At 50.2% G+C, this 26,986-nt stretch overlaps 2 protein-coding genes across 4 annotated transcripts in view; both read right to left on the bottom strand.

Moving 5' to 3' along the window:
• Positions 1 to 2,644: 2,644 nt before the first annotated feature.
• Positions 2,645 to 4,115, bottom strand: LOC119459493 (progestin and adipoQ receptor family member 3). Its single transcript, XM_037721243.2, has one exon. The coding sequence runs from the start codon at positions 4,104 to 4,106 to the stop codon at positions 3,228 to 3,230; it is 879 nt and encodes a 292-aa protein (XP_037577171.1). The 5' UTR covers positions 4,107 to 4,115; the 3' UTR covers positions 2,645 to 3,227.
• Positions 4,116 to 8,224: 4,109 nt separating this feature from the next.
• LOC119458821 (uncharacterized) overlaps positions 8,225 to 26,986 on the bottom strand; it is a 93,146-nt gene continuing 74,384 nt past the window's right edge. The window contains exons 1-2 of one of the 3 annotated variants that reach the window (XM_049670583.1): positions 17,111 to 17,670; positions 8,225 to 8,781 (exon numbers count right to left, since the gene is read on the bottom strand). In XM_049670583.1, the coding sequence (XP_049526540.1) occupies positions 8,348 to 8,781; positions 17,111 to 17,126 (450 nt within the window). In that variant the 5' untranslated portion in view covers positions 17,127 to 17,670 and the 3' untranslated portion in view covers positions 8,225 to 8,347. Of the gene's footprint in view, positions 8,782 to 11,845; positions 11,924 to 17,110; positions 17,671 to 26,986 lie in introns of those variants that run through there. The other 2 variants (XM_037720682.2, XM_049670582.1) reach the window with 2 other exon arrangements.

Below are 26,986 nucleotides of genomic sequence, written 5' to 3'. Positions count from 1 at the left end.
CGAGCCAAACGTAGCTTAGCATTAATACCGAGCTCTTTTTTCATCGGGCGGACAGAAACCAACGGTGGAGACAATTTACCGATTAAGCCGTGAAACACCTCATTTCTCCAACATACTTCAGGAGGCTGCCACCACAGTTGAAGACTATGCAGCAGAATGCGGACTGCGCTGTTCCCCGGACAAATCGGAGCTCCTCGTCTTGCGCCCGGAAGGGGGGATACTGCGCCGCTGGAAATCTCGGTACACGACACACCTATTCCCGAGGTGGAGGCACTACGTATTTTGGGGCTGCTCATTAACAACAAGGGCGTGAACGCAGTTGCAATCACTAAGCTCCGAACCGTGTGTGAGCAAGTCATCCGTACGATATCTCGGATCACAACCAAGAAGAGGGGTTTGCAGGAAGAGGACACCCTTAGGCTAGTGCAGGCGTTTATTCTCTGCAGAATAGTGTACGTGGCCCCGTACCTTCGGATTAGGAAGAGCGATCTAAACTGCATGGCCGTTATCATTCGAACGGTTTATAAGAAGGCTCTCGGTCGGTTTTCATGGGCAGATCTGCCCATGAAAACAGCTACGGAGCGTCTGCTACAACTGGGAGTACACAATACGGCTGATGAATTGATTAGCGCCCATCTTATACAAGCCAGGTAATGCGATTAGCCACAACAAAGACGGGCCGCAGGGACTTGGAGGATTTGAACACCTGCTTTCCGCAACAAGTGGCTGGACGACAAGATATTCCTCGGGAGTGGCGCAACAAATTTCTTACGCTTCCGCTTCCTAAAAACACGTACCCGGAGAATCATCAGGCCAGAAGAGTGGCAAGGAGCAAGATAATGAACAAGTGCTATTCCAGAACAGAAGGAGCCTTCTTCGTGGACGCTGCGGGCCCTGTGAAGGGGATGTCGACAATCTTAGTGGTGCACCCAATGCAGTTCGTAGACGGGCTTTGAGTTCGTGACGGGGAAACCTTGACTGAGGAGGAAGCGGTGATATAGCCCTAGCCGCGACACACTCCACGTCAGAATACATTATTACAGATTCGCAGGCGGCTTATAGCAACTATTTGCGTGGCATAGAATCACGCCGCTGGCATGCAAAATTCTTAGTCAATCGAAGACTCGAGCTGCACGGATGCAGCTGACATGGGTACCAGGTCACGAGGGGGTTGAGTGAAACGAGCGTGCACATGCTTCGGCCCGAGCTTTTCTTGCACGGCATCCTTCTGCGTCCTCCTTTGCTGACTTGGGCTCCCACTATCCGTAAACTACATACTCAGAGATACAACATGTACGCCTTGAGAGGCAGACACTGCCGGGGCCAGCTAGGGGTCTTAATAAATCAGAAGAGTCTCACCTCCGTCGGCTACAAACTATGTCATCTAATAATTCATCTACGCTTCACGCCATAGAGCCCGAGTCTTTTTCGGCGCAGTGCAGATTTTGTGGCCAGAAGACACACTTATACCATAGGGTATGGGCTTGTCAGAAAAGTCGCAGTATTGCCATAATAAATCAGCCAACGTGGGAGGGCTGGGAGGCGGCCATGTCTAGCGGTCGGACCTCGAGGAGCAACGAGCCCTCATCGAAAAAGCACGGGCAGCGGCTTTTACAAACGGTGTCCCGGACTAGGGACCTGACCATGTCTTCCCGTAACCCAAGGTTCTCTGATTTTCAATAAAAGTTTCTATCATCCAACATACTATTTAAGCAGGCGTGGTCGCAACGTATTCTCTTCCCGTTCAACGCCCACATTACTTGGAATAGCGTAACCACGGCGTACTTTAGATAGTTCTTGTTTCCTTAATTGCGTTCGGCAACCGTTCCATCCCCTCCCCTCGCCCGCAGTTCCAGTGAATCGAACAAGCTTGATGCACGAGCCACTGTAGGCGCGCTTTGCCGATAACTCCGGAGTGCTGCACTACGCGACATTGAAAAGGCAGGTGCGATGAGCATGGCAAAGACACGCGCCACTTCGACCACGGAGCACTATCAAGGTGCACACTCAGTGTTGAGCAGTGAAGCCCTGTGCGCGGCCTAGAAATGAATTACAGCCTGGCGTTGCAGGCACTCGAGCGGTACTATCGCGCTATCCTTTTTGAGGATACGATCACTTTCGCGAGATTTCGTGCGGCTCCTAACCAGACGGGTCACAGCGGGCTTGGCACTGACCAAGGAAAGCTCTCGCCCGCATCATATGCGCAGTCAGGCGAAAGTGGTTGCGTCCCTGAAAGTGATCCCTGAAATACGGCTCCGGATTTTTTTTCTTTGTTCTTTGCTCGTGTTAGAAAATGACAAACCTAAAACATACGATGGAGGAAGTGTAAATGAATGCCCAGTCTTAAAAATTGTGTCACCTGACGGTGAACGACAGTTGTGATGCGTAGTGTTCGCGTAAAGGCAGCCATCACGGAAGACGTAGGTTCCCCTCAGACTTCGCCGTTAGATATTCCTTCCTAAAAGCGGAGACTGGCAGTCGTTTTTCATGGGACTCTGGTGATACCTTTCAATGGCGAAATTGCGCGTGACAGCTATAGCACGCACATGTGCTTATTAGAAAAGCTTCCCCAACAGCTGCGCCTTAGTACACAGTTTCGGCACCACTGCCTCAACAGTTATTTTCATATCGCTTTATCGCTTTTTCTTTTACTTCGCTTTCATTCCCGTGTCGTTCTTTCAATCCGAAGTATAGCTCCTGGGCATGTTGCTTTTCAATACATTTTTTTTTTTGCTCCTACCGCTGCGGACGTGAACAGATGTCATTCAACAGCTGCATGTATTTCGCATTGAATGTGTAGATGCTCTTTAGCGTAGCTCGGGAAGGAACTTTCAATAGCTGCCATTTTTTAACAACGACTGCCACTTCGTTTTCACAAAAACCCGTATCTTTTTGGGCGACATAGCAACATCGGGCGACCGGAACAAGCAGCGGGCGATTTTATTTTACTTGCTATATTATTGCGAACTTCAAAGAGTACAATTTTCTAATTTCATCAATTTTTACCCGTTCCGTGCTGATTGCGGAGCCACAACTAAGGTATCATATGCGCTACAACGATTTGGACGGGGGAAAAAAAAAAAAGAACGCGATAGACGTGGCATGTAACGGCTGGCATAAACCTTAACACGTCGTCGATGGCACCAGCCTCGTTCCTTGCGTACAAATGAAACCGGTAGGGCGTCAGTTGCACAACCGCTCAACCACCGCTCAGGCACTCGGCGCGATCAGCAAAAGCCGTTCTTGCATCGCACGAACTCGAACGCCGTCTCGTGCCACCAGTAGGTCATCAGGAGGACCAGCACGTGCCAGATCTGGTGGCTGGCGCCCACGTAGTCGCAGCGACCGGGCCACAGCCGCTCCGGAAAGCGCCCCTCGAGCACCAAGAACGCGATGGCCGCGTAGACGAACACCAGCGCCACGCGGGGCAGAATCAGCGGCATGTAAGGCGGCGCCAGGTAGAGCCAGTGGAGCGTGGGCACCAGCCCGAACACGGCGAGGCTGCAGAGGACCCTGCTGTTCTCGCAGTGCGGCGTGGCGACAATGAACACCAGCAGGAGCGCCTCGAGCGACACGTACAGGTACATGAAGAAGGCGTGCTCCCGGAAGGCCAGGATGACGCCGGACGAAAAGGTGGAGCCCAGGCTGAGGCCGACGCCGGCCATGTCGTAGCGCAGCAGCTTGTAGTAGGCCTCCTTGGAGTGGCAGTTGAACGTGTGGTACAGTACGGAGAGCGACAGCGTGGTGATGTACGCGCACACCACGGCCACCACGACCACGGAGTCGGAGAGGCTCGCCTTGACGGCGGGTAGCCGGTACCGGACATCTCGGACGAGCGCGGCGCCGAACAGAAAGAGCCCGCCGAGGTGCGTCCAGATGTTTATCGTCTCGTTGTTCCACTGGAACACGCTTCGCAGGCACTGCCGAGGGGTGTAGAGGACGCGGTAGCCCCCGCGAATGAACGGGTTCGGCCGCATGAACGCCGGTACCTCTTCGAATCGCCGCAGCTTGGCCCGATGAGGCTCCCGGAGCTTGCGGTGGCGGTCATGCGGCCTGTGGCCGGCCGGCCGTGGCTGCTCAGGCGCGTATTCGACGGTCGCATCCATCGCGCGAGCCCCGGCCCCGGCGCCCCAATGGAGGAGGAGAGAGGGAAAGAGAGGAGGTGCTGCTGGTGACGATGGCGGCGGCGCTGGCGAAAATAGAGAACGCTGCGAAAAGCATATTTAATCGATAGAAAAAAAAGTAAAGTTGTGAACGATGCAAATAGTTTATCAACAGTGGGGTAGCAATGGTGCATCTTTAAAGAAACCAGAAAGAATAAAACAAAGAATAAAAAACGCGCCGGTGTGAAGAGCATGGCGATGGTAATGGTTGCGATCGTGTCACCGTTTGTTACGCGTTTGCTGCGGTTATGGCTCTATCGGATCAGGCGGTACATAAATAGTTCTGATCGGTCGCAGCTGTACGGCAAAAAAAAAGAAAACGAGAGAAAAAGGGGCGGCAAAAGTTGTTCATTTCCATACGTCGATTTCGTACGCCTGCATTTGGGGTTGAAAATAAGGTTTGGCGCGAAATCATAGACAGAGGACACTAATACGGTGACATAGGGCCGCCTGTTGGAGAAAACTATAAGCAGTAAGTTGAATTGTTTATGGGCTCCAAGATTTGGCAGCACGGGCACACACCGTGCGCCGTTGAATCTTGAAGGCTGAAAATCAATGCTCACGTCTGCCAATTCTGTTCGCTAGGTGGCGAGAGTTGTTACATTGGCGCCCAGGTGAAGGAGCAGCAGTGTATTCAGAACCCTGCCCTGCATTTTTGACAGTCAAGTTAGCCAATAAAAAAGAAGTATTTGGTCTCATAGTATACTGTAGGCAGATATTCTTGGTGTGTTCAGCTATAAAGAACGTACGTACACCATTCGTCGAGCTCATGTATGGGCTTTTTTTTTTTGTACTTAACAATCAAAATTCACTTGACAAATATTCCAACTCTACAGCAGAATTAACTGGCGCCAGCTGGAGAGTGCTATAAATATATAGGCTATTGTAACTTGAGCTGTTCCAGGGCGCTTAACCGGAAGTGCCCCGGGAACTGTGTGTGTAAACATAAAAAGGGTCTTTTTGAAAGTGAAAGCGGCTCACAGTCTCTTGTGGGCGATCCCCAGAACAAACTTTGTCTTACAAGGACAGAATACTTAACTTTTCGATAGCGCTTTGACAAATGGAAGTTTCAAGAAGCGTTCTGTTTGTGACGATGACACCTAACTCGCTTAAACTGTGTCGGACTTGAATACGTAGGTCAACAGCACGTGGCGAGCTCATTGTAGTAATAATTAAAGAAATGCTGACATGACATTTTCGACATGCCAGTTTCTTGCTTTAAATGAAGGTCCTAACCTCAGAGCACCGGAATACTCATAATTTACTAGAATACGTAGTTCTACGAACGAACGAAGTATCGGTTTTCGTACGCACGGAATTGGATTCGTAATGACGTCATGACGAATCGGCTCACTCCGTTCCCTAAAATTCCTGCATGTGTGACGCACGAGCGTAAGCATTAAAAAAAAGCCTTATCATACATAACCTTCTCATTAAACGATGCCAGCAAATTTTAGCGCTGTGTCACGAAGTCACTATAATATCAATGATGCTATTACGGCTTTTCGAAATCAACTGTAGTATCAAAAATAAAAGTCCTTATAAGTGTTTCCCAACCTTCGTACTTGCTAGGTGTCATTTTTTGCGGGTTCGAAAAAAAAACGTGCCTTATAGACTTTTTACGACATTAAAATTGTGGGTTAGTATTCGAGACTAATGTAAACACATTCTTTCTTGTCGTGCCTCATAATGCACGCAATGTCATGTTGCTGCGTTGATTTGCGCTTTTATCCAGACAATTCTAACACAATGGCTTATAAAAGAACAGCGTATACAATAGATTAATTTATAGAGGTGGTACAAGAAAGCAGGGATACTGTACCTTTAGTTCATACCTCTTTATTAGCCTGTAAGCATTTCACATTCGTGTTTCTCGTATCTTTGCGAACTTGTTTTGCTTTTTATGCCGCGTTCGATATTTTACTTGGTATTATTACTGTAATTTTTTCTCTAGTTCAGCACGTTTTTTATGTCTATATTATGTGAACCATGCTTACACTAGCCCTCTAGGTTGCGCACGCCTTCTCTCCTTCTCCTTTATATATATATATATATATATATATATATATATATATATATATATATATATATATATATATATTCTCCTGCCAATTATTGTTGTTCATTTTATTTTCAATAACCCATTCCTGTAATAACCCTGTCAAGAGGGTTACGATATATGAAGAAATAAATAAATAATGCGAGCTCACTGCTGCTTCGTTCGCGCTCGAATTTCAGATCAGAAGTTGTATACTGCGGGCAAAACCCCGGACAGACCTTGTTGTGTCAAAACCACGAGCTGATTATGAGGCATGCCGTAGTAGGGACTCCGGGTTAAATATGACTACCCTCCCCCCCCCCCCCCTCGGACTGTTTAAAATGCACCTAAATCAAAGCCCACTAGTGTTTTTCTTTTTTTTTTCTTTTTTTACCGATTGGCCGCCGCGGCCGATATCGAGCCCGCGCCCTCGATCTCCGAAGCGAAACTATATTGCCACTGGAATACCCCAGCCCATTTCTCATAAAAATTTAATTTTCTTTTGGTTACGCACGGTTTAATGAACGCTTAGTATTGTCGCTTGGTCAGTCAGGAGTTTTAGTTGCCCGCGAGAAACAAAAAAAAATGTCGCAGTTTCGCCCGAAAGGCGAAGCATCAATTGCGATAGCAAATTAGTAGAGAGCTATTCGGAGTGTAGGGATAGTGGTTTTATCGGCTGCATAAACTCGGACACATTCGCTTACTAACTGAATTAACAATCGTGGTGTCAGTGCGCACAAGCAAACATGAATAGATCACACTGAATGACCGCGGACAACAACTGTCAGAACGCTGGCAGCAAGCGCAGCCGCCGCAGCGGGCGAAGGCTCGCGCGGTCTATCGCTTCAACGGAAACTGAGCGGCGAATGCACAGCGCATAGAAAGGTCAGAGCCGTGTGGAGATAAGATACGGTGCGGACGACGGCCACCGCCGGGCAAAGTGCAGAGGAGTTGTGCAGAGGAGAAGTTGTTGGCAGAGGTGAAGCTGCCCCCCTCCCCCCCTCCTTCCCGCCCTGCCTTCCGCTTTCTTGCTTTCGCGTGGGAGATTGAGTGGCAAGATACGCCTTTGGTGGCGGAGCACAGCGCCCCCCGCCTCCCTCCCTCCCATACCCCCCCCCCCCCGGCCTTTCGCGCGACGGTCGCGTTTCCTTTACGCCGTGTGTTCGCTCTCCGTGATAGCGCGCGGGGGAGTTCACCCTCCGTGATAGCGCGCGTCCCCCGCGCGCTTTCGCTCGCGCATACGGCGCGCGGCGACGATTTTATCGCCCTTGGAATCTATACGGAACCTCACGGCGATCTCCAGCTACCACTGTCTTGCGCTAGGATGAGCCCATCCCCAAATGGCGTGGAATAACCAACCAAGCAAAGATGCTTGGTTATTCCGCAGCGATGCCGACCGAAATCATGGAACTAGTCGCTAAATTTTAAGGTAAACGAACAGTCAGTAGGCGCAAAATATTATTTTGAGGTTTTGGAATAGAAAACGTCCAGATTACCAAATGCATCTTAAAAAAGTAGCGAGCAGGGGAATATACTTGCGGTATGTCACTGTTCATTACTACGTCATCGCGCGTGTTTTTGAGTTTTTAGACAGGAAAGTGCGAGTCACACGTTTAGCGAGAGAAATCGTTCATAAGTATAGAGTAAATGGTGAATAATTGATCTGCGAATAGTTGAACTGTGAATTCAACTGCGAGTCAATATTTTATCACAGAAGACTCCATACAAGCTTAAAAAGGCCCTCAAGGACGGAGCGCACGCAATTGCCTCAAAGTTTACATGTTCTGGAAAAATACCAGCGCTAGAAAGACAAGGACACACGCAAAGAAGACCGCGACACTGTGTCCTTGTCTTTCTAGCGTTGGTATTTTTTCAGAACGTGAATTCCCACCAACTCGCCCAAGTTTCTCTTCTAGTACTTGAAGTTTACGCTGTGTTTCCTGAAAAGCGTCGATTCGATTTAAGCTCCGTTGTTTCATTGGCCAGTTGTAGCCAACCGAAAACGAACTTCAACTGTCAGGGTTTATTTGAACCGTGTTTATTTGTCGCTGTTCACCGCGCATGAGAAAGAATATACACACATGAGAGTCGGCAATCCCCAAAGCAAGTTGGATTGTGACAGCACGAATCGAAACTTATCATCCGGTCAGTGGCACTCTGCGTTGACGTCGTCCACTGAAACGCAGCCGGTGCACTTGCCTTTAAACATGGTTACCATGCAGTGCTCCGGGCAGTTGGCGCAAGAATTGCGATCTCTGCTAGCTGCAACGCCACTGCCTGAGCCTTCGTTGCTCTGAGAAGCTGCGTCAGGTTTGGACTGAGATTTGTCGTCCGGTTTGGAACCAGCCTCCGGCTTGTTCGAACTCGCGTCCGCGGCAACTGTAGCCGCGGTGCTTGTGTTCCTGGTATCCTCGCCGGAAACTTTACTCCCCGACTCGCCTTCGGGCTTGGAATCTGAACTGTTGCTTTCCTTCTTGCCGTTGCAGGAGCAGCGCCCGCACTTGCTGCCGTCGTCTTTGACGGCGATGCAGTTGGAGCCTTCTTTCTTGCAGTCAAGTTCGGGACAGCCCTTGTCGTCGGCTTTGAAAAAGAGAAAGAGAGAGAGAGAAAAAAAATTAATTTCGCGTGACACTTGGACTGCCTGCCGTGTTTATAAATACAGCTGGTTTTCATGAAAATGTCCGTGATGACGTGCGTGGGCTAGTGGCCCATTGAAAATGCACACGCATATCGCTCTTTAGTTGTCTGCAAATGCCGTCTGCTCTTTCCCGGCTGACATGAGAGACAGAAAGTGAAATGAAATGTGTGAGCAAGGCTCAATATCTGCTGCACCGAATCGTTTGCAACACGTTTTGTCGAGGATGTTTAATGCACGAAGAACGTCTGCTTCATGAATACCGTATAACAGAGCACGGAGACCCTTCTGGCCATCGGAATGATATATATGTTTCTATTATTGGAAAGTGTGCCCCGTGGCATAAAACTATAGGGAAGAATGTGATATGTGCTGTTTCGCAATCTTTTTTTACAATATTGCTCGAGCATCCACCGCACGGCGTCTTAGCGGCCTCGTTGTAACCGCAAGTCGCGGCTGCATCGACGACTTTATGCGGAAGTGCTGCTACAGGACCGCTGACACGCCGTGCAGTCGACGCTCGCACGATATTATTAAAGAATTGCAAAGGTGTACATTATGTGTGTGCGAATATTTAACTCTAGAAATACGAATCAAATAGTCTACGCTGTTTGATTCGTATTCGATTCGAGAATTCGCTATTTATAATCATGGAATTTCATTATTTCGAAGATTGCAACCGCGAGGAAAGGAAAACGATATAAATGAGGACCACTCCCAATGATTCCGTTTAGGAGAGCCGTGGTTGCTGCGCGGAGACACCGGTACTGAGTAACTGCGCAACGCATAATACATCTCAATAATTTTCCATCAATCAGTACGAATACCTCGTTTTAAGCAGCCTATATACGAATTTGTTGCTTTGATTTATGGTTCTGCCAGTCTCATCACGTTTGCATCTTCTTAGGACAATGTGCGGAGCTGTGCTATCGCCCTTCTCCCCTTCAACGAACACAACGCTGTATGTGACTCTGGTGATGTGGAGATCCGTTGTCTCGTGATTGGCACTCTTGTGGTGATGCCGAAAACTGGAAGCAGTTGTTACTCATTTGCGAGCTCTTCGGTTGTCTAGACGTGCAGTAGCGAAATGCATAACAAACGTGTAAAATAAATGTGCAAAAGTCCATCTTTTCGCCAAACCGGCTACACGCAACCTTCATATTTCACCCTTTTTTTTTTCTCTTTGCTTCTTGATATGGATAACATTTCATATTTGGAGGTCGTTGTTTTTCTAGAACGCCCGTATTCGAATTGATTTGTAAAATTCCTCATTGAAACACCCATAATGTACTTGTATATAGCTTTAAATAATCTCATGATGTCCAACAGGGTTCTATAATGTGGTCCATAGATCCACAGATGTGATCAGGTGTGCGGCTTGGATGTTTGCGCCACGGCGGATAGCGGCGCCTTGGAGTTAACCCAGTCCGGGACAACTGCACAAGAGGCGCGGTACACCTGCGGGAGAAACTGGGGCGCGGGCAGAAGGGGCAGGTCGCGCAGAAGTCTGGCCGATGGTCCGGAGCCCACAGACAGGTGTCAATGCAACACCTACACAGATCTGCCTTAATGCAACCACTTCGCGGCGAGAGAGAGAGAGAGAATTAACTTTATTAAAGGTCCTGAAGGGGCCTGGGCACCCCTTACGGGGGCCGGCCCGGTGGCTCCGCCCATGTGGGGACAGGGAGTCGGAGCTCGCCAGCCACCTGTTGGGCCTTCTGGACGGCCTGGTGTTGAAGGGCCCTGTCGGGGCTCCTGAGGTGGTTGATCCAGTCGTCCTCGGTGGCAGGAGACCCGAAGCAAGGGTTTAGCGCGGGACACTGCCACAGCATGTGATCTAAGTCGCACTTTGGATTTTGGCATTTAGGGCATTCTGGCCTTATATCTGGGAGGTATTTGCTGCATATATAGGGGTTGAGGTAACTGCGCGTTTGCAGCAATCTAAGCGTTAATTGTTGTGCTTTATTTAGTGTTGGGTTAGGTGAGGGGAATTCCTTTCTCGATAACCTATAGTGCGAGCAAATGTCGTGATAGGAGAGGAGTGGCTAGAGAGATCACCAGGTGGGACATCTGATCCACACTGAGTTATCAATGATCGTGTGGAGTCGCGAATGAGAACCATACAAAACAAGAAGCTGTTGCCCTGCCTGAAATAGAAACTTCATGATGGCTTAGCCGCTGTGACGTAGCGCTGCTAAGCACAAGGTCGCGGGTTTGACTCCCGGCCGCGACGATCGCATATCGCTGGTGGCGAAACGCAAAACACCGTGTAGTTAAATTTAGGTGCACGTTAAAGAACCTCGGAGGTCAAAATTAATGCGATTTCCGCCACTAAGGCGGGCCTCGCAATCAGGTCGTGAACTCTGCCAGTAAAACCAAAGAAGTAAATTTTTTAACTTCGTGATGAATGCTTAAGTACACCATACCTACTTAAGAATGCAATACCTTGAACAAAGTCGAAACGTATCTTTCCGTAGAACTAACCCCAACGTTGCAGCAATGCTTCCTTCCATTAGAATGGGGATACCCGACGCCAGGTGCATTTCAGTTTTTGTGCTAACTCTAAACGTTTGGCAGCGCCAGAATATAATGCTGATAAGCCAGCTTAATATTTCGTTGGAGACCCTTCTTAGTTTTGGCACTCAATTTGGTCGTATTCTACAGACCAGTTTAAATGAAATTAAGTGGCCCACGCTTGACAGAGAAGTTACAACAGAGAAAGGAAGATTTCGGCTACAGATAAGGGAAGAAGTCGCCAACAGAAGAAGCAGAGAGTGAAGAAAAGTGAATTGAACAAAATGGGCGTGAAGTCAACCGCTCGGATGAAATTGAAATACTTTAAAATTTCCGCAAGCATCAAACAAAGGTTCGCTTACCACTGATCCGCCAATGTTCTGTTTTTTTTTTTCCTTTTTTCTAATGAGGGCTAGCTTTCTTGAGGACGCATTAAGCTTGGCCATAACGAGCAGAACCAACACACTCGATCGAGGAAACATAAGCTTCACGTACCACCGACGTATCCCAGGATGGTGACACAGACGAGCGCTAATCCGAACTTCATGTCGACGAGCTCAGAACTATAGTCTTTCCCGGTCGCCTTTTCTTGGTGTCCGGTCGTTTTCATATGCTCTTCTTAACGCATGCGCGGGCCCCTCCAAGTTCGTTAGTCCGAGCGGCCATATTTCACCTCCTCCCGGGTCAGTCGCCAGCTGCCGGCTCGCTTCTGACTTCTTTCATCAAACCGGCGTGCGGGCAACGCGTAGCGGTTCAGAACCCTGCCTCTCCAGTCGAGACATCAGGCGCGAAGTCTGCTATCCGGCTTTATTACATTACCGTGGAAGGGTGTGAAAGCTCCGCGCTCAGTCTGTTAGGTGATCACGCATGTCGACACAGAGAAGCGTGTAAGAGTAGGCGTAGCAGGGGGCGTAGTTACCATTGCAAATTATCGAATGACGCTTGTTCTTTTTGCGAGTCGTGATGAAGTGGGTTCTGCCTGCAAGAGAGACAACTTTATTTGCTGCCTCCAAGAAAGCAGGGTGACTGCGCGCGCTGACAAAATATACGAAGCATCATAAGCGGAAATTACGAGGGTGTACCCATAATGTTTTATTGCGATATCAATTATATCGACACTCAAAGAGGATTTCTGCCGTCGGCGTTGCCGTCGCCCAGAGGTTCCGTATCACATCAACGGCAATGAAATCGTCGCCACGCTCCGGACGCTGTATGTGCGAGTGAAAGGGAGCGAAGGACGCGCGCTTTCACGGGGAGCGAACGCACGGCGGAGAAGAAACGCGCGTTCTGCGCCGTGCTCCCTGAAGGGCTGCAGAAATCAGCGTCTCTTTCCTGCTTTACAATCACCATATATATATATATATATATATATATATATATATAGAGAGAGAGAGAGAGAGTAAACGCGACTTCTTCCGTCGCGTGAAAGGCCGTGGGGGGACGGGAGGGAGGGGAGGCGACGTTTAGCTGCGGCACCAAATGCGTATTTATATAAGAAGTCGCAGTTTCGCCCGAAAGGCGAAGCATCGATTGCGATAGCAAATTAGTGGACAGCTATACGCTGTAAGGATAGTAATTTTATCGGCCGCATAAACTTGTAAACATATGCATACTAAATAAATTAACAAGCATGGTGACACGCGCGCACAAGCAAACATGAACTCATCTCACTCGATGACCGCGGAAACTGACTGTCAAAACGCTGGAGTGAGTCAGCCCAGCAGCAGCAGCGAGCGAATCGAGCTTCGTGCCGGCGCTCGCATTAACGCTAGCTTAGCCGCGAAAACACAGGGAGGTCGGACTCTGCCCCCGTCGCAGATGGCTTTGAAGATGCAGCGCGCGGGCGGGCGCTCGCGGCGCAGAACGCACCCCCCCCCCCCCCGCCACCCTCCGCCCTGAGACTGCAGGCGCGGCAGAAGCGTGCGGCCACAGTTAGGCGCCCCCCCCCCCCTTCCTACCCTCCCTACGGAGCATTGTGCGCGACTGGAAGACTGCGCGAATTTGTTGCCGCTTCCCGCCCTTGCGTGCGCGAGCCGCGATTGCCGGCTCACCGTCCCAGGCTTTCACTCGCACGCACATCATACGGCGCGCGGCAACGATTTTATCGCCCTTGGACTTTATAGTGAACCTCACGGCGACGATGACGACAGCAGCTTAATTTCGCCTAGAGTACCCGTATAATTGCTCTCGCATTAAAATAATATTTCAGTTATCTGGTCCACCATGACAATGACAGTGAAGAAGCAAAATTAAAAATGAAAAGAAAAAATGTCACAGTTTCGCCCTAAGGGCGAAGCAATGAATGCGATAGCAACACAGCAATGTCATACGAAGTAAGGTGAGCGGCCTTGGTAGCAATATGAATTGTAGTAAACATGAGCTGATTAAGTAAGCAGGTGTGCTGCGGCGTAAGTAGACCGACATGAAGAGAGACTCGATGACCAAGAGAAGGCGCGTGTGAAACGGTGGTGTTGATGAGAAGCGCTTACCGTGGGCAGCGCGTGCGAAGGGACACACCTGTAGTGCTGCACTGCCGATCTGGGCAGCATTGCATGTGTAGCGTGCGTTGGAAAATGTGGCCCGACTATTACTAACTGAATGAACAAGCGTGGTGTGAGCGCGCACAAACAAACATGAATAGATCACACTGAATGACTGCAGTCAACGACTGTGAAAACGCTGGCAGCGAGCGTATGTACGTGCGGTCTATCGCTTCAACGGAAACTGAGCGGCGAATGCAGGGAGCATAAAGGTCAGAGCCGTGTGGAGATAAGAGACGGTGCGGTCGAACGAACGACGAGCGCGGTTGTTGGCAGCGTAGAAGTGCGCCCCCCCCCCCCCCCCCGCTCCCTCCGGCGCTGGCTTCCCGCTTCCTTGCTTGCGCGTGGGAGAGATAAGAGACTGTGCGGACGAGCGACGAGCGCGGTTGTTGGCAGAGAAGTGCCCCCCCCCCCTCCCCCCTGCTCCCTCCGGCGCTGGCTTTCCGCTTCCTTGCTTGCGCGTGGGAGATTGAGTGCGTTCGCTCTCCGTGATAGCGCGCGTCCCCGCACGCTTCCGCTGGGGCATACGGCGCGCTGCGAAGATTTTATCTATACGGAACCTCACGGCGACGGCGACGCCGACGGCAGAAATCCGGTTGAAGTGTCCATATAATTGCTATCGCAATAAAACATCGCGTCACTACATGCATGCGAAGTGTTGGGTTTGTTTGGAGAAAAAATGTCGCAGTTTCGCCCAAAAGGCGAAGCATCAATTGCGATAGCAAATTAGTAGACAGGTATACGGAGTAGGGATGGTAGTTTTATCGGCTGCACAAACTTGGACACATTCGCTTACTAACTGAATTAACAAGCCTGGTGTCAGTGTGCACAAGCAAACATGAATAGATCACACTCGATGACCGCTGATAAACCACTGTCAAAACGTTGGCGCGAACGAGTGCGGCCGCCGCAATGAGCGAAAGTTGGTGCGGTCTATCGCTTCAACGGACACCAAGCGGCGAAAGCACAGCGCACACAAAGGTCAGAGCCGTCTGGAGACAGCCCGCACCGGCGCAAAGTACGCAGTTGTTAGAAGCGTAGAAGTCGCCCCCCCCTCCCTCCCGCGCTGCCTTCCCGCTTTCCTCCTTTCGCGTGGGAGATTATTTCGCCAGTTCTCCTTGCGCCCGGTTGCAAGCTACTCATTTGGTGCCGCAGCCCAGAGGTGTGAGGCAAGTATCTGAACGAGAGATGAAACGCCACATTTTAAATACCTTTCAAAAGAAAAAGGAACTGCAATAAATGCAGTTCCGTTATTACTGTCATAATGTTAAACGCACGTGGGTGCGAGACCGCCTGGCGTGGTAGAATCATCATGCTGACCTCGAATTGGATAGTTTTTTATTGCGATAGCAATTATATGGACACTCAAAAGCAGATTTCTGCCGTCGGCGTCGCCGTCGCCGTGCCGTCACCGTCGCCGTCGCCGTGAGGTTCCGTATGACGTCAATGGAGATGAAATCGTCGCCGCGCGCGCCGAACGCTGTATGTGCGAGTGAAAGGGCGCGAGGGGCGCGCGCTTTCACGGGGAGTGAACGCACGGCGGAGAACAAACGCGCGTTCTGCGCCGTGCTCCCTTAAGGGCTGCAGAAGTAGGCGTCTCTTTCCTCCTTTACAATCACCATATATGTAGAGCAAACGCGCCTTCTTCCGACGCGCTAGAGGCCGTGGGAGAGGGGGGAGGGGGAGGGAAGGGAGGCGACGTTTAGCTGCGGCACCAAGTGCCTATTTACATCCGAGCCTCCGGCAACAGTCACCAACGCCGCACGCATTTTGAGCGAACGCGGGCAAAACGCCGGCGGCGTCGACAACAGTTCTGCGTGTTGCCGGTACTGCTGCATGTCCAAGTTTATACAGCTGATAAAGCTAATATCATTACTCTGTATAGCTCTCTACAAATTTGCTATCGCAATTGATGCTTCGCCCTTTAGGTGAAACTGCGACAACTTTTTTATCTCCTAAATCTTCAAGGTTATACGTTGTCGCTTCACTGAATAAAGTACTATATTAACTAATAAAGTAATAAAGTACTACAGTTGAACTTGAACCATCATCTATGACTGTCGTTGTGCCCTGTGGCGACATCTTTAGCCAACCCGTCGGACATTCGACGTTAGTCTGGTAGGCTAAAACGAAGCTGTTAGCAGAAAGGCGGACAACATCTGAACATAATTGTGTTATTCATGTTTTATGCTATATCTTAAATTTGCTTGAAAATATTTTATAATCGGATAGACGCCATTTATGTCGTAAAATATATAAGCACATCCAACAAACAGCAGGGAAGCATGAAGCGTTTGTTAATGACTATATTGAATGTAGCGTTCTATTATAAGGCATACAGAACATTATGCCAGCCCTAGCACATAGATTGAATTTACATCGATATACAAATATCGAGTAAAAAAGTGTTTTGACCAGTGGAGGCTTGGTACCCCTAAAATATCCTGACTACATAGCTGGTCAAAGAAACACTAAAGAAGCAAAACTGACGCCAAATTTTCCAAACATTTTTCGTCTTCGGCACTTTCCCAACCTCACGTGGGCGTGAACTGCCAAATTTTACGTGAACATCCTAACCTTAAGTAAGCTTATGACAGCTTACCATAAAATATTGATGTTGGAGGCAAGTGTATACTGAAAGCTGGTTTCCCTCGCCCTCACGAAAGGCAGCCTTTGATCACCCCTGAAAGAAATGACACGCGTTTGCGTTCGAGGGTACGCGGTATAAGTTTTATGCGAGCACCTTTAATCAGAAAAACAACAGGAAGTTAACTTAATTGGCTGCTGCTTACGGCGCGGCCGCGCGGCCGCTGTATCTTGAGAGCGATCTGCTACGTGGACCAAGTGCGTGCCTACGTGGGCCTCATCTTCAAAGCGATGTGGCCAAATTAAATGGCTTAGTGCAGCATCGTAGTAACGCGGACACAACACAGCCGCGGAGGAAGTCTAATCGGTCTTGGCTAGTCCTAAGAAGCGTCGTTTGCGGCCCGCTGTGGGTACTTGTCTCAGTTTGCACACTTGTAGCGTTTGTTCCATGACCGATGGCCCTTCCTTGCTGCCTTGAAGTGCACGGTCTCGCATTGCGGTGATGAACGGCCGCCGACGCCGCTGAAGCGACCATAATCGAAAAGCAGCCTAATAACAAATCTCTCCTGCTCGCCAAACGTACGACCTCCCAACCACCTCCGTCCGGGTAATGCGAACCGCTCGGAGCGCTCACCTGCTGAGCCGAGCATCGAGGAGCCTGTGGACGACCTCCTCCCATCACAGCCGACGGTAGTGCGCGGCAAACAGATGCAGAAAACGGCTCCACGCCTGTCGACACTCGCTGTGGCGGAAAGGACTGTGATGGTCCGATGTTGTCAAGGCTCGTGCTGGTTTGGGTGCCTGTGTTCTCGTCACGTGTGCTATCCTTCGCTACTTCACAAGAAAAACCAGCTCTTGTCGAAACCAGAGTCGCAGCCGCTGACATCTTGTCTCGCGTGCACTGGCCAAGCTTCTGCGTTTTGGCCTCGTTTACATATGTCGGTGATCGGTCCTTGCGCTTGCGCAGTTTCTTAACTTCTGGTACAAGTGGCTCCGGGGAAGCGTCCGCGGTGATCGACGCGGCCTTGCGGGTTGCGCGGGCTTGGCTCGTAACTTTGCCTTGGAGAACCCTACGCCTTACTGAGGCAGAGTCAGAGACCGAGGGGGACGCACGAGAAGCTTTGGCACTTGGCCGAGCGCGTTCCTGATCTCTGAAGCATGCGTTACCGTTCGATGCCACTGCGGTAGCCGGAGCGTCACCTCGCATTTCGGTAGCGGAGTGCGGCCGCTTCGACGACGGCGCTGCGACGCTTCCAGGTTTTTCTTTCGTGCTGCTGCGACGACTGGACGATCCCGATGGACGAACGGGAGGGCGAACAAATGCCGATGAGCCGAGCTCTCGTTGTGTCCGAAACGTGGGATTCATGCTGTAGTCCAGCTAGTGGCCGCGTTTTCACTTTGCGTCTGAGCAGCCGAAGATCCTCAGGCACCTCTGTAGCTGCAGGTCTTTCAAGAGGAAAGAAATCATCCAGAGGCAGTACGACGGGGCTGGTCACGACGTCGCGAATAAACTGCACGAAGAGCGGCGCGTCAAGAAGTTTGACCTCTCTCTCGAAGCGTCGGCTTCCGTCTACTGGCGAAGGATAGCTCGAGTGCCTTCGCATGTTTCGTTGGCGGGACGCGCAACGCCTTCTATAAAGACGCCTCCTATATATATAGGAGGCGTTGGGACGCGTTCCACGCCAGCGTCGCGCCAGCGTCTCCAATGAATCGATGGAGACGCTGGCGTTTCTCACTATAAGCGCGCTCATTTCTGAGTGAGAAACCAGCGTTGAACGCTGTGAGAAACTCTATTGGCGGGAGGCAGCGCCAAACGCGCGTCTCTTTTTGTTGTTGCTGTAGCAACGGCCAACGCCTTTGCAACGGCGCACGGTTGTTCCTGGCCATGCTTCTTGCGCGTTCGTTGTGGCGTCCCCTAGGCCGGCGCATGTCCTGCCGCCAGTAGCGCGCATAGGTATGGTTCGCAGAGAGACGTTAGCAGACCCACCGCGGTGGCTCAGTGGCTCAGGATTTTGCGCTGGTGAGCACGAGATCGCGGGATCGAATCCCGGCCACGGCGGTCGCATTTCGATGAAGGCGAAGTGAAAAAAATTTGTCGCAGTTTCACCTTAAAGGCGAAGCATCAATTGCGATAGCAAATGTGTAGAGAGCTATACGGAGTAATGATAGTAGCTTAATCAGCTGTATAAACTTGGACATGCAGCAGCACCGGCAACACGCAGAACTGTTGTTGACGCCGTCGGCGTTTTGCCCGCGTTCGCACAAAATGCGTGCGGCGTTGGTGACTGTTGCCGGAGCCTCTGATATAAATAGGCACTTGGTGCCGCAGCTAAACGTCGCCTCCCCCCCCCCCCCGCCCCCCCGGCCTTTCGCGCGTCGGAAGAGGGCGCGTTTGCTCTTCATATATGGTGATTGTAAAGGAGGAAAGAGACAGAGACGCATACTTCTGCAGCCCTTAAGGGAGCACGGCGCAGAACGCGTGTTTGTTCTCCGCTGTGCGTTCACTCCCCGTGAAAGCGCGCCTCCCTCGCGCCCTTTCACTCGCACATACAGCTTTCGGCGGCTCGCGGCGACGATTTCATCTCCATTGACGTCATACGGAACCTCACGGCGACGGCGACGACGACGGCAGAAATCGGCTTTGGAGTGTCCATATAATTGCTATCGCAATAAAACGTTGCGAGGCGAGAAGGTGGTCAAGACTTCCGACGCTGCTCGACGAGTTTCCCCTTCTGATCTCATCGAAAACCTCCGAGCCGCCCTCAGAGGCCCTGGCAACAGTCACCAACGCCGCGTGCGTTCGGCGCGATCGCGGGCAAAACGGCGACGGCGTCGACCACAGTTCTGCGCCTTCCTGGTGCTGCTGCATGTCCAAGTTTATACAGCTGATAAAACTGCTATCTTTACTCCGTATAGCTCTCTACTAAGCTGCTATCGCAATTGATGCTTCGCCTTTCGGGTGAAACTGCGACAATTTTCTTAAGCGTGAAATGCTTTTAGCTCCCGTTGTCGGCGACCTTCAAGTGACCTTGAGCCAAAAGCCAGAGCCTTTATCCGAGCACTCAAACGGGAACATCCGGGAAACGAATCAAAAGTTAAGAGAATGCGGTCTCTGGCCCCCAACCCTGTGTACAGGACTGCATTACATACGCTAGTTACTGCCCAAACAAGTTACAAAAAATGTTGCTGCCGAGTTCTTCCTAATGTTTGCGCATTAAAGGATCCCTGATTGCTTCTCACCCTTCCCGGCAACTGCAGCTTATGCAAGCGTAATCTTTACCGGGACATGCTTGCCGCGAATGCTATGCACGAAGGCGAGCTTTCTGGTTCTTTCTTTTCTTTCCCCGCAAGGCCGGCGCCGCCGCTGTCGCGGATGGTAGAAACGCGGTGCACCGCGCTATGATTGGTAGAAAGCACGCGACGAGCGCCGCTTTGTGATTGGCAGAAACGCAGGTGCGCGCCGCGCTGTGACTGGTAGAGATGTTTAACTCTCGGTCAACTCACGCTCAACGCCGCCGACGCCGTGCTCCATGCGCAACGGGGCCCTTAAAGCTATTGCTTTAAAAAACTGTCAACTGTCTAAATATCGACACCACCAATCACCGGACCAACCGTCGAGCACTGGGAGTCCCAGCTGTGAGAAGCCCGAGCCCTGAAGACCAGCATCGCCTGGTGAGCTGGGCCAAGCTATCGGCTCAGGCGCACGGCATCCTGTACTAGGGACGCCGCCCACCTCGGACGATTTCACCGTCAGCTCATTTCTGTAGATAAAGTTTATTCCTCCTACTGTCTAAATAGTTCCTAATTAACCCAATAAATGACGCCAGTTGTCCGAAAGTGCACGGAAAGCGCAAAATTTGAATTTGCAACCATCGATAGCGAACCAGGACTCGGGGTTGAGGTCGGTGGCTCCTTTATGCTAAATTGGCTACTATATGATACTCTGGAGATAGAACGTTCGGTTTGGCTCCCTGGCTACTCTCTGGCTACTTACATTTCGGCGCATTTGCTAGGCACGGTTTGTTATTGATTTCAAGCCACACAGTCAGCATGCATAAAGTTTACCCATCATTTTTCACCACTGATTTAGTGGTAGTTTCAGAGCGCACGTGAAATCACTTTCTCCGTTAAGGTTGCAGCTTAAGAAGCAAGCCCCTGTGTAAGGTGCGTGTATAGGATGACGACGTGTGTATGACGACAACGGTGTGACGACAACGGTGTGACGACCACCGCGACATGACGCCGACGGTATGGCAGCGGATGGATAATAGTGACTGTCTGACGGCGACGCAATGAAGGCGGTGCATAACAACAGCGGCATAATCCCGATTGTATAACGACAGCGTGATTACGATAGAACGACGAAGGAATGACGTCGATGGATCGACGAACGCGGTATGACGACAATAGGATTACTTTTACTGAAGTGATGACGACGGTAAAACGGCAGCATGACGACGATTACACGACGAGAAGGGTATGACGATGACTGCGTGACGGCGATTGCGTCAGAAAGACGACGTGGCAAGAGTCAGATGTCGAAGTTAGAACGACGAAGATAGAACGACCGCGACTGCATCGCAACGGTGTGGCAACGAACGCATAACGACGACATGTATGACGACGACACAAAGAGGCCGATGACGTGACAACAGTATCTTGACAATAGAATGACGACGAGTGTAAGGCGACAATGACGTGGCAAAGGCTATGGCACAAAGCCTGTCTGACGACGATGACGTGACGACCACGGCATGACGAGAATCGTATTACGGAGATGGAGTGGCAATGCTGGAGCGTCCACGACGGCATCGCAACGGCGGTGTGACAACGAATGCATGAAGACTGTATGATGACGATGGCTTGACGATGCCGGCCGGACGAGAGTCGGATAACAAAGTTGGAAAGATGACGGTGCGACGACCGCATCAGCGTCACGACCACGAGCACATATACGTATTGGTCCAAGCTGGTAGACAAGTTGCGCTATGTGCAACCAACGAGCTCAGGCAAATGCCATTCTGGTAGACAAGTTGGGCCAAGTTAGAGTGACGACGATGGAACGATCGCGACGGCATAACAACGAATGCACGACGACGAACGACTGTACAACGACGACGACACTATGAGGGTGATGGCTTGACAACGGTATCTGAACGGTATCCGAGAATAATGCTAAATTCCCGTAAGGGGTATCCAAGAAACTGTACTAACTTTGACAAATATAAACTCAAAAGACCTGTAGAACAAGAGGCAACAAATGAAAAAGTCTGCAACAGACGCAGGCTATTGTTGAGAAAGTTAAGCGAATGAGCAAAGGCCAGAGCGTGCACTGAACTACCAGTGTTGCGCTGCGAACAACGAAGAAGTGAACTGAATACTAATCAGTAAACATGTTGAAAACTACACAACATAAACGTAAAGAAAACTTCGCCTGTCAGCGTTTCCCACAAATGCGAGGGGTCCGCCGATCTTTTCATCATTCTTTTTTTTCTTTGCGAGTGTCTACTAGCCACCGAATGTAGAAAGAGAGCCCGAACTTTTATAAGGAGAACAATGGGTCAGTGGCCGTTTTGGCGCACTTTCGGTAGCACTTTTGGTGCGTTCCGCAGCCACCAGTGACGCCACCAGCGAGTGACACAAGGAGAGGAAAAAGAAAAGCCAGCGGCGGTCTCGTGCGAGCAAGGGGCGTGCAGGCTCGTTCCTCGAGACTCTCGAGCTCGCCGAGCTAGCCGACCGTCTTCGGCAGCAGAGGCTCCGGCGGCGTTCCACTGCACGGACCTTCGCCATGAGTGAGTCCTGGCTTTCTCCTTTCGCAATTAGGCTCGCCTATTCCGATTTTACGTCTCCTGCAACGTTTCACCGCTGCTGCGAGCGCTATGCGGGCGTGGGAGGCCCAATTTACGCTGTTTTTAGGGATTAGATGTTAGCGGCGAGGCTTAGGCTTGCCGTTGCGTTGAATCGCTGGCTGGCGGCTGGTTGGCCGGCGGCGGTCTCTGACCGCCTTCTGAACGCGATATGCGTTCTTAGTATTCCTTTAACGCTACAATGGTGGATCCAGCTAGCGCATTTTTTGGGGCGGTTCACGTAAGCCTTGCCGCGTCCGACGGGTGATAGCCAGTAAGCAGGGCGCGTGCCCCAAGTTGCACGTGGCACTTTCGGCTGCGAACGAGCACGATCACGATCGAATTTTTCGGTTGCGATTGGCTCCCTTCCGTAGCCTGCTAGAAGCCAGTTGCAGTCAAGAAATTTGATTTATGTGAGCCATGAGCGCGATTGAATGCGTCCGTGGGACACCGGCACTTAGGCCTCTTCCACAACAGCGTTTTTCAATGCGCCTCGAAACCAGCCACAACCGTTGAAATCGACCGGCTATAATCGTTTCTGCGACACCAGCGTGCCGAATCGAGGCCAACAAACTTAGTGGATTTTAACGGTTGAACCGTTGGAATTGCGCGACTTCAGTGATCATAGTTGTCATTGGCCACGTTTCGAATTCGCGATCTTGCCGGTGGTCAGTATCGTCGGCTTTCCACCCGACGCCGGATGGATAGGTGTTGGAGGATTAAGATTTTATTGCTAGTACGTATCGATGGCCATTGAAATTGCACGATTTCAGTGGTCATAGGTGTAGATGACTGCGGAATTTCGCAATTTTAATTTTTACTGGTATGTATCGCCATTGGAAATGCGTAAAGTGGCCATCGGTGTCGAGGACAGCGTTATAAAATCGCGATTTAATGATCATAGGTATCAGTAGCCGTTTTAATCGCCCGATTTGAGTGGTCATCGGTGCCGATTTCTTCGTTAGAAGTTTGAGATTTTAATGGTCGCCGGTATCGATGCTGCATGGAACTGCGCAATTTCAAGGGTTATTGGTGTCGATCACCGCACTGGAAGATCGCGATTTACAGGTCGTCGACATTGATAGCCGTTGCAATTGCCCGATACCAGTGGCCATCAGTGTCGATGGCTTTATTAGAAGATCGTGATTTATTGGTCGTCGGTATCGATAGCCGTTGTAATCGCCCGATTTCAGCGCCAGTCGGTGCCGGTTTCTGTGTTAGAAGTGTACGATTTTAATGGTCGTCGGTATCGATTCCGGTTGGAATTGTGCGATTTAAGTGGTCATCACTGGTGATGACCGCGTTGGAAGAGGGCGATATTAATGGTCGCCGGTATCGGTGCCGGTTGAAACTGCGCGATTTCAATGGTCATCGGGGTTGATGGCTGCATTAGGAGATCGCGATTTATTAGCCGTCGGTATCAATAGCCCTTGCAATCGCCGGGTTTCAGCTGTCATCGGTGCAGATTTCTGCTTCAGAAGTTTACAATTTTAATGATCATCGGTATCGATGCCGGTTAGAATTACGCGATTTCAGTGTTCATTGGTGTAGATGGCCACATTAGAAGGCGGTGATAATGTTCGCGGGTAATTGGTGCCGGTTGAAATTGCGCGATTTCAGTGGTCATTGGCGTCGATGGCCGCTTTGGAAGATCGCGATTTAAGGGTCGTTGGTATCGATAGCCCTTGCAATTGCCCGATTTCATCGGTAATTGGTGGCGGTTTCTGCGTTAGAAGGTTACGATTTGAATGGTCGTCGGTATCGATAGCGGTTAGAATTGCCGACTTAAATCATCATCGCTGGCGATGACCCCGTTGTAAAACGGCGATATTACTTATCCCCGGTATCTGTTCCGGTTGAAAATTCGCGATTTCAATGGTCATTGGTGTCGATGGCCACATTGTAAGATCGCGATTAAAGGGTCGTCGGTATAGATAGCCGTTGTAATCGCCCAATTTCAGTGGTCATCGGTTCCGGTTTGAATTGGGCGATTTCAGTGGTCATTGGTGTCGATGGCCACATTTGATCGCGATTTATTGGTCATTGGTATCGATAGCCATTATGATCACCCGCTTTCAATGGTCATCGGAGCCGGTCGCTACCTTAGAAGCTTGCGATTTTAATGGTCGTCGTTGTCGATGCCGGTTAGAATTGCGCGATTATGTGGTCATCGCTGTCGATGGGCGCATTAGATCGCCATTTAATTGTCGTCGGTAACGATTGACCTTAAAATTCCCGATTTCAGTGCTCATAGGTGGCGATGACTGCGTGAAATCGCGATTTAGTGGTTGTCAGTATGGATAGCCGTTCTAATTTCCCCGCTTTCAGTGGTCAATGATATCGGTGGCCGCGTTGAAAGTTCGCAGTTTGCGATATCGACGGCGCGATTTCACCGGTCGATTTCATTGCGCGATTTCACCGGTCGTCGTTATCGATGACTGTTGGTAATTGCTGCCGATGACCGCGTTAGCAGATGGCGATTTTAATGTTCGTCGGTATCGATATACGTGAGAATGGCGCGATTTCATTGTCGTTCTTGCCGGTGGCCGCTTTGAAAGTTCGTGATTTTAGCGGTTGTGGACATCTGTCGCCGTCAAAATTATTCAGTGGTCTTAGGTATGGATAGTCACGTTGGCAGCTCACGATTTCAACGATTGTCGGTATCGGTGGCTGTTGAAAGTGCGTGATTTGAATGGCCATCGGTGTCGATGGCCGCGTTGGAAGTTGGTATTAACGGTCGCCGGTATGATGGCCTTTGAGAAAGCGCCGTTTTTATAATCGCTTGCGTTGACGCACGTTGCAATTATATGTTCGACGCGGGTATTTTTTTTTTATTGCATAAGAATTAACACGGTGCAAACATGATCACCTGTACGTTTCTATTTCTGCCTGTCCTCAGCAAAACTACGCAGGGGCGATATTCTCGATCACTTTCGGAGATACTTTCACAATCGCGAGATTTCACGAGTAGCGCCGGACGCGTCGGCGTCTACGAGCGACGGCGTTTCTGCCACGCTGACGTCGCACAGTAGTCGATGTGCCAGAACGCTGTGGGCCGTCGACGCAGAACGCGTCCGACGCTACTCTCGTGAAATCTTGCGCAAGGGAAAGTATTTCTGAAAGCGATCGCCCCAGAATACTGCCCCATGCAGTAGAAACACACAACCCGAAATTTTCTACCGTAATTGCGGAACCTTTTATTGCATCTTGAGATGTAAGGCGGGTGTCGCTGTGACCAGAATTTTCTTTGAAAAAAAAATATGCGAAACATGTTCTGTCGTAACGGCGGAATACCTTTCGTAACGAGAGCAACGTCTATCGTAAGCTTGATATTCTGCCGTGGCAACACAAAACTTCGGCCCTGCTACAAGGCGTCAGGCGTAACGAGGCAAAGTTTGGTTTGTTAATTTTCAACTGGGTAGCCGAACAATATGGTTTTATAACTGCATAGGTCCACTGTTCTTTGAAATTCATTACTTGTATTTAAGCTATAGATTGGTTCTAATCAGCAACTCCGCTGATTGTAAGCAAATTACGGCTTACGTTTTTCCCAATCCCTTCGGGGTTTGTCAGCATTCACGACATTTCGATGCTTGACTTGATACAAATGACGCCTGGCGTGAACGTGCCCGAGACGCTCATTGCATTTCATTCGGTGCTTTCACGACCGGCGTCATTTAAATCAAGTCAAGCACGTGCTTAAAGTAAATGAATTTCTGAATACGGGCATCCGTCGTTCTCTTTCGATCAAAGCTAATAGGTGTCTGACTCAGACTCTGATATAGCTGTAAACCATTTTAGTTTTGGGGGCAATGGGCTCGTAATGTCTCGTCCCGAATGTGCCGGCAAGGGCGTTAATTTTTCGCAGAGTGAGGCCTAGTGTAAGACGCGACAGATTTTTACACGAACCTTTGCGTAAATCTTTAACCTTAACGTGGGCTCCTTGACTCCTTAACCGCTTCTTTCTATCGAAAAATTTCATATCGCGATCTTGGCGGGATCCGGATCAGGTGCGATCGCGATCAGAGAATCGCAGGCGTACGTCTGCGTCCTCTAGCGCAGTATTCTGAAAACGCTAAAAACGAGTGAACGCAGCTCAATAAAGAACGTTTAAAAACCCTTTTATGAGCAATGGTAAGCTGTACAATTGAAACTATCTCAATTTCACCATACCTTGCGAAACTGAATTTGTAGCCAAGGCATTATGCAGTTGTAGCAGCGACCACTGTTGATCGCGATCAAGAAATCTGATGTGGATCGGCGCCGATCGCGATCAGAAGTGTGCGTGTGACATCGATATTATGTTCCGTTCCATACTCGGCAGGCAACGCTGTGGAATCCATAGATGTAATGCCACGGCCGCTAGTAATGCGGTCACAGGAGCCTGACTCCGCGCGTTTCGCTGTCCAGGGGGCAATTCTCGCCATCATAGCCGCATTTCCTCACCACTCATTTATCACCTCTAATTTCGCTGCATCGCTTTGATTCTCGCGTATTTTCATTTTCTCGAATCCGGCTTGGACGACGCTGTCGCGGAGACAGGCCTCTCTGAGCGGCGTCCGAGTAGCGTCGGTGTAATGAGAAAACGCGAAAAGAATGTATAGTGAAATGGGTTCTTATGGAATATTAACAAATTTTTTTAACGCGTTGCGCCTTCTACGGAA

The sequence above is a fragment of the Dermacentor silvarum genome, chromosome 7, assembly GCF_013339745.2.
Source record: "Dermacentor silvarum isolate Dsil-2018 chromosome 7, BIME_Dsil_1.4, whole genome shotgun sequence".
Lineage (NCBI taxonomy): Eukaryota > Metazoa > Arthropoda > Arachnida > Ixodida > Ixodidae > Dermacentor > Dermacentor silvarum.
This window is presented reverse-complemented; position numbering and strand designations above follow the sequence as displayed.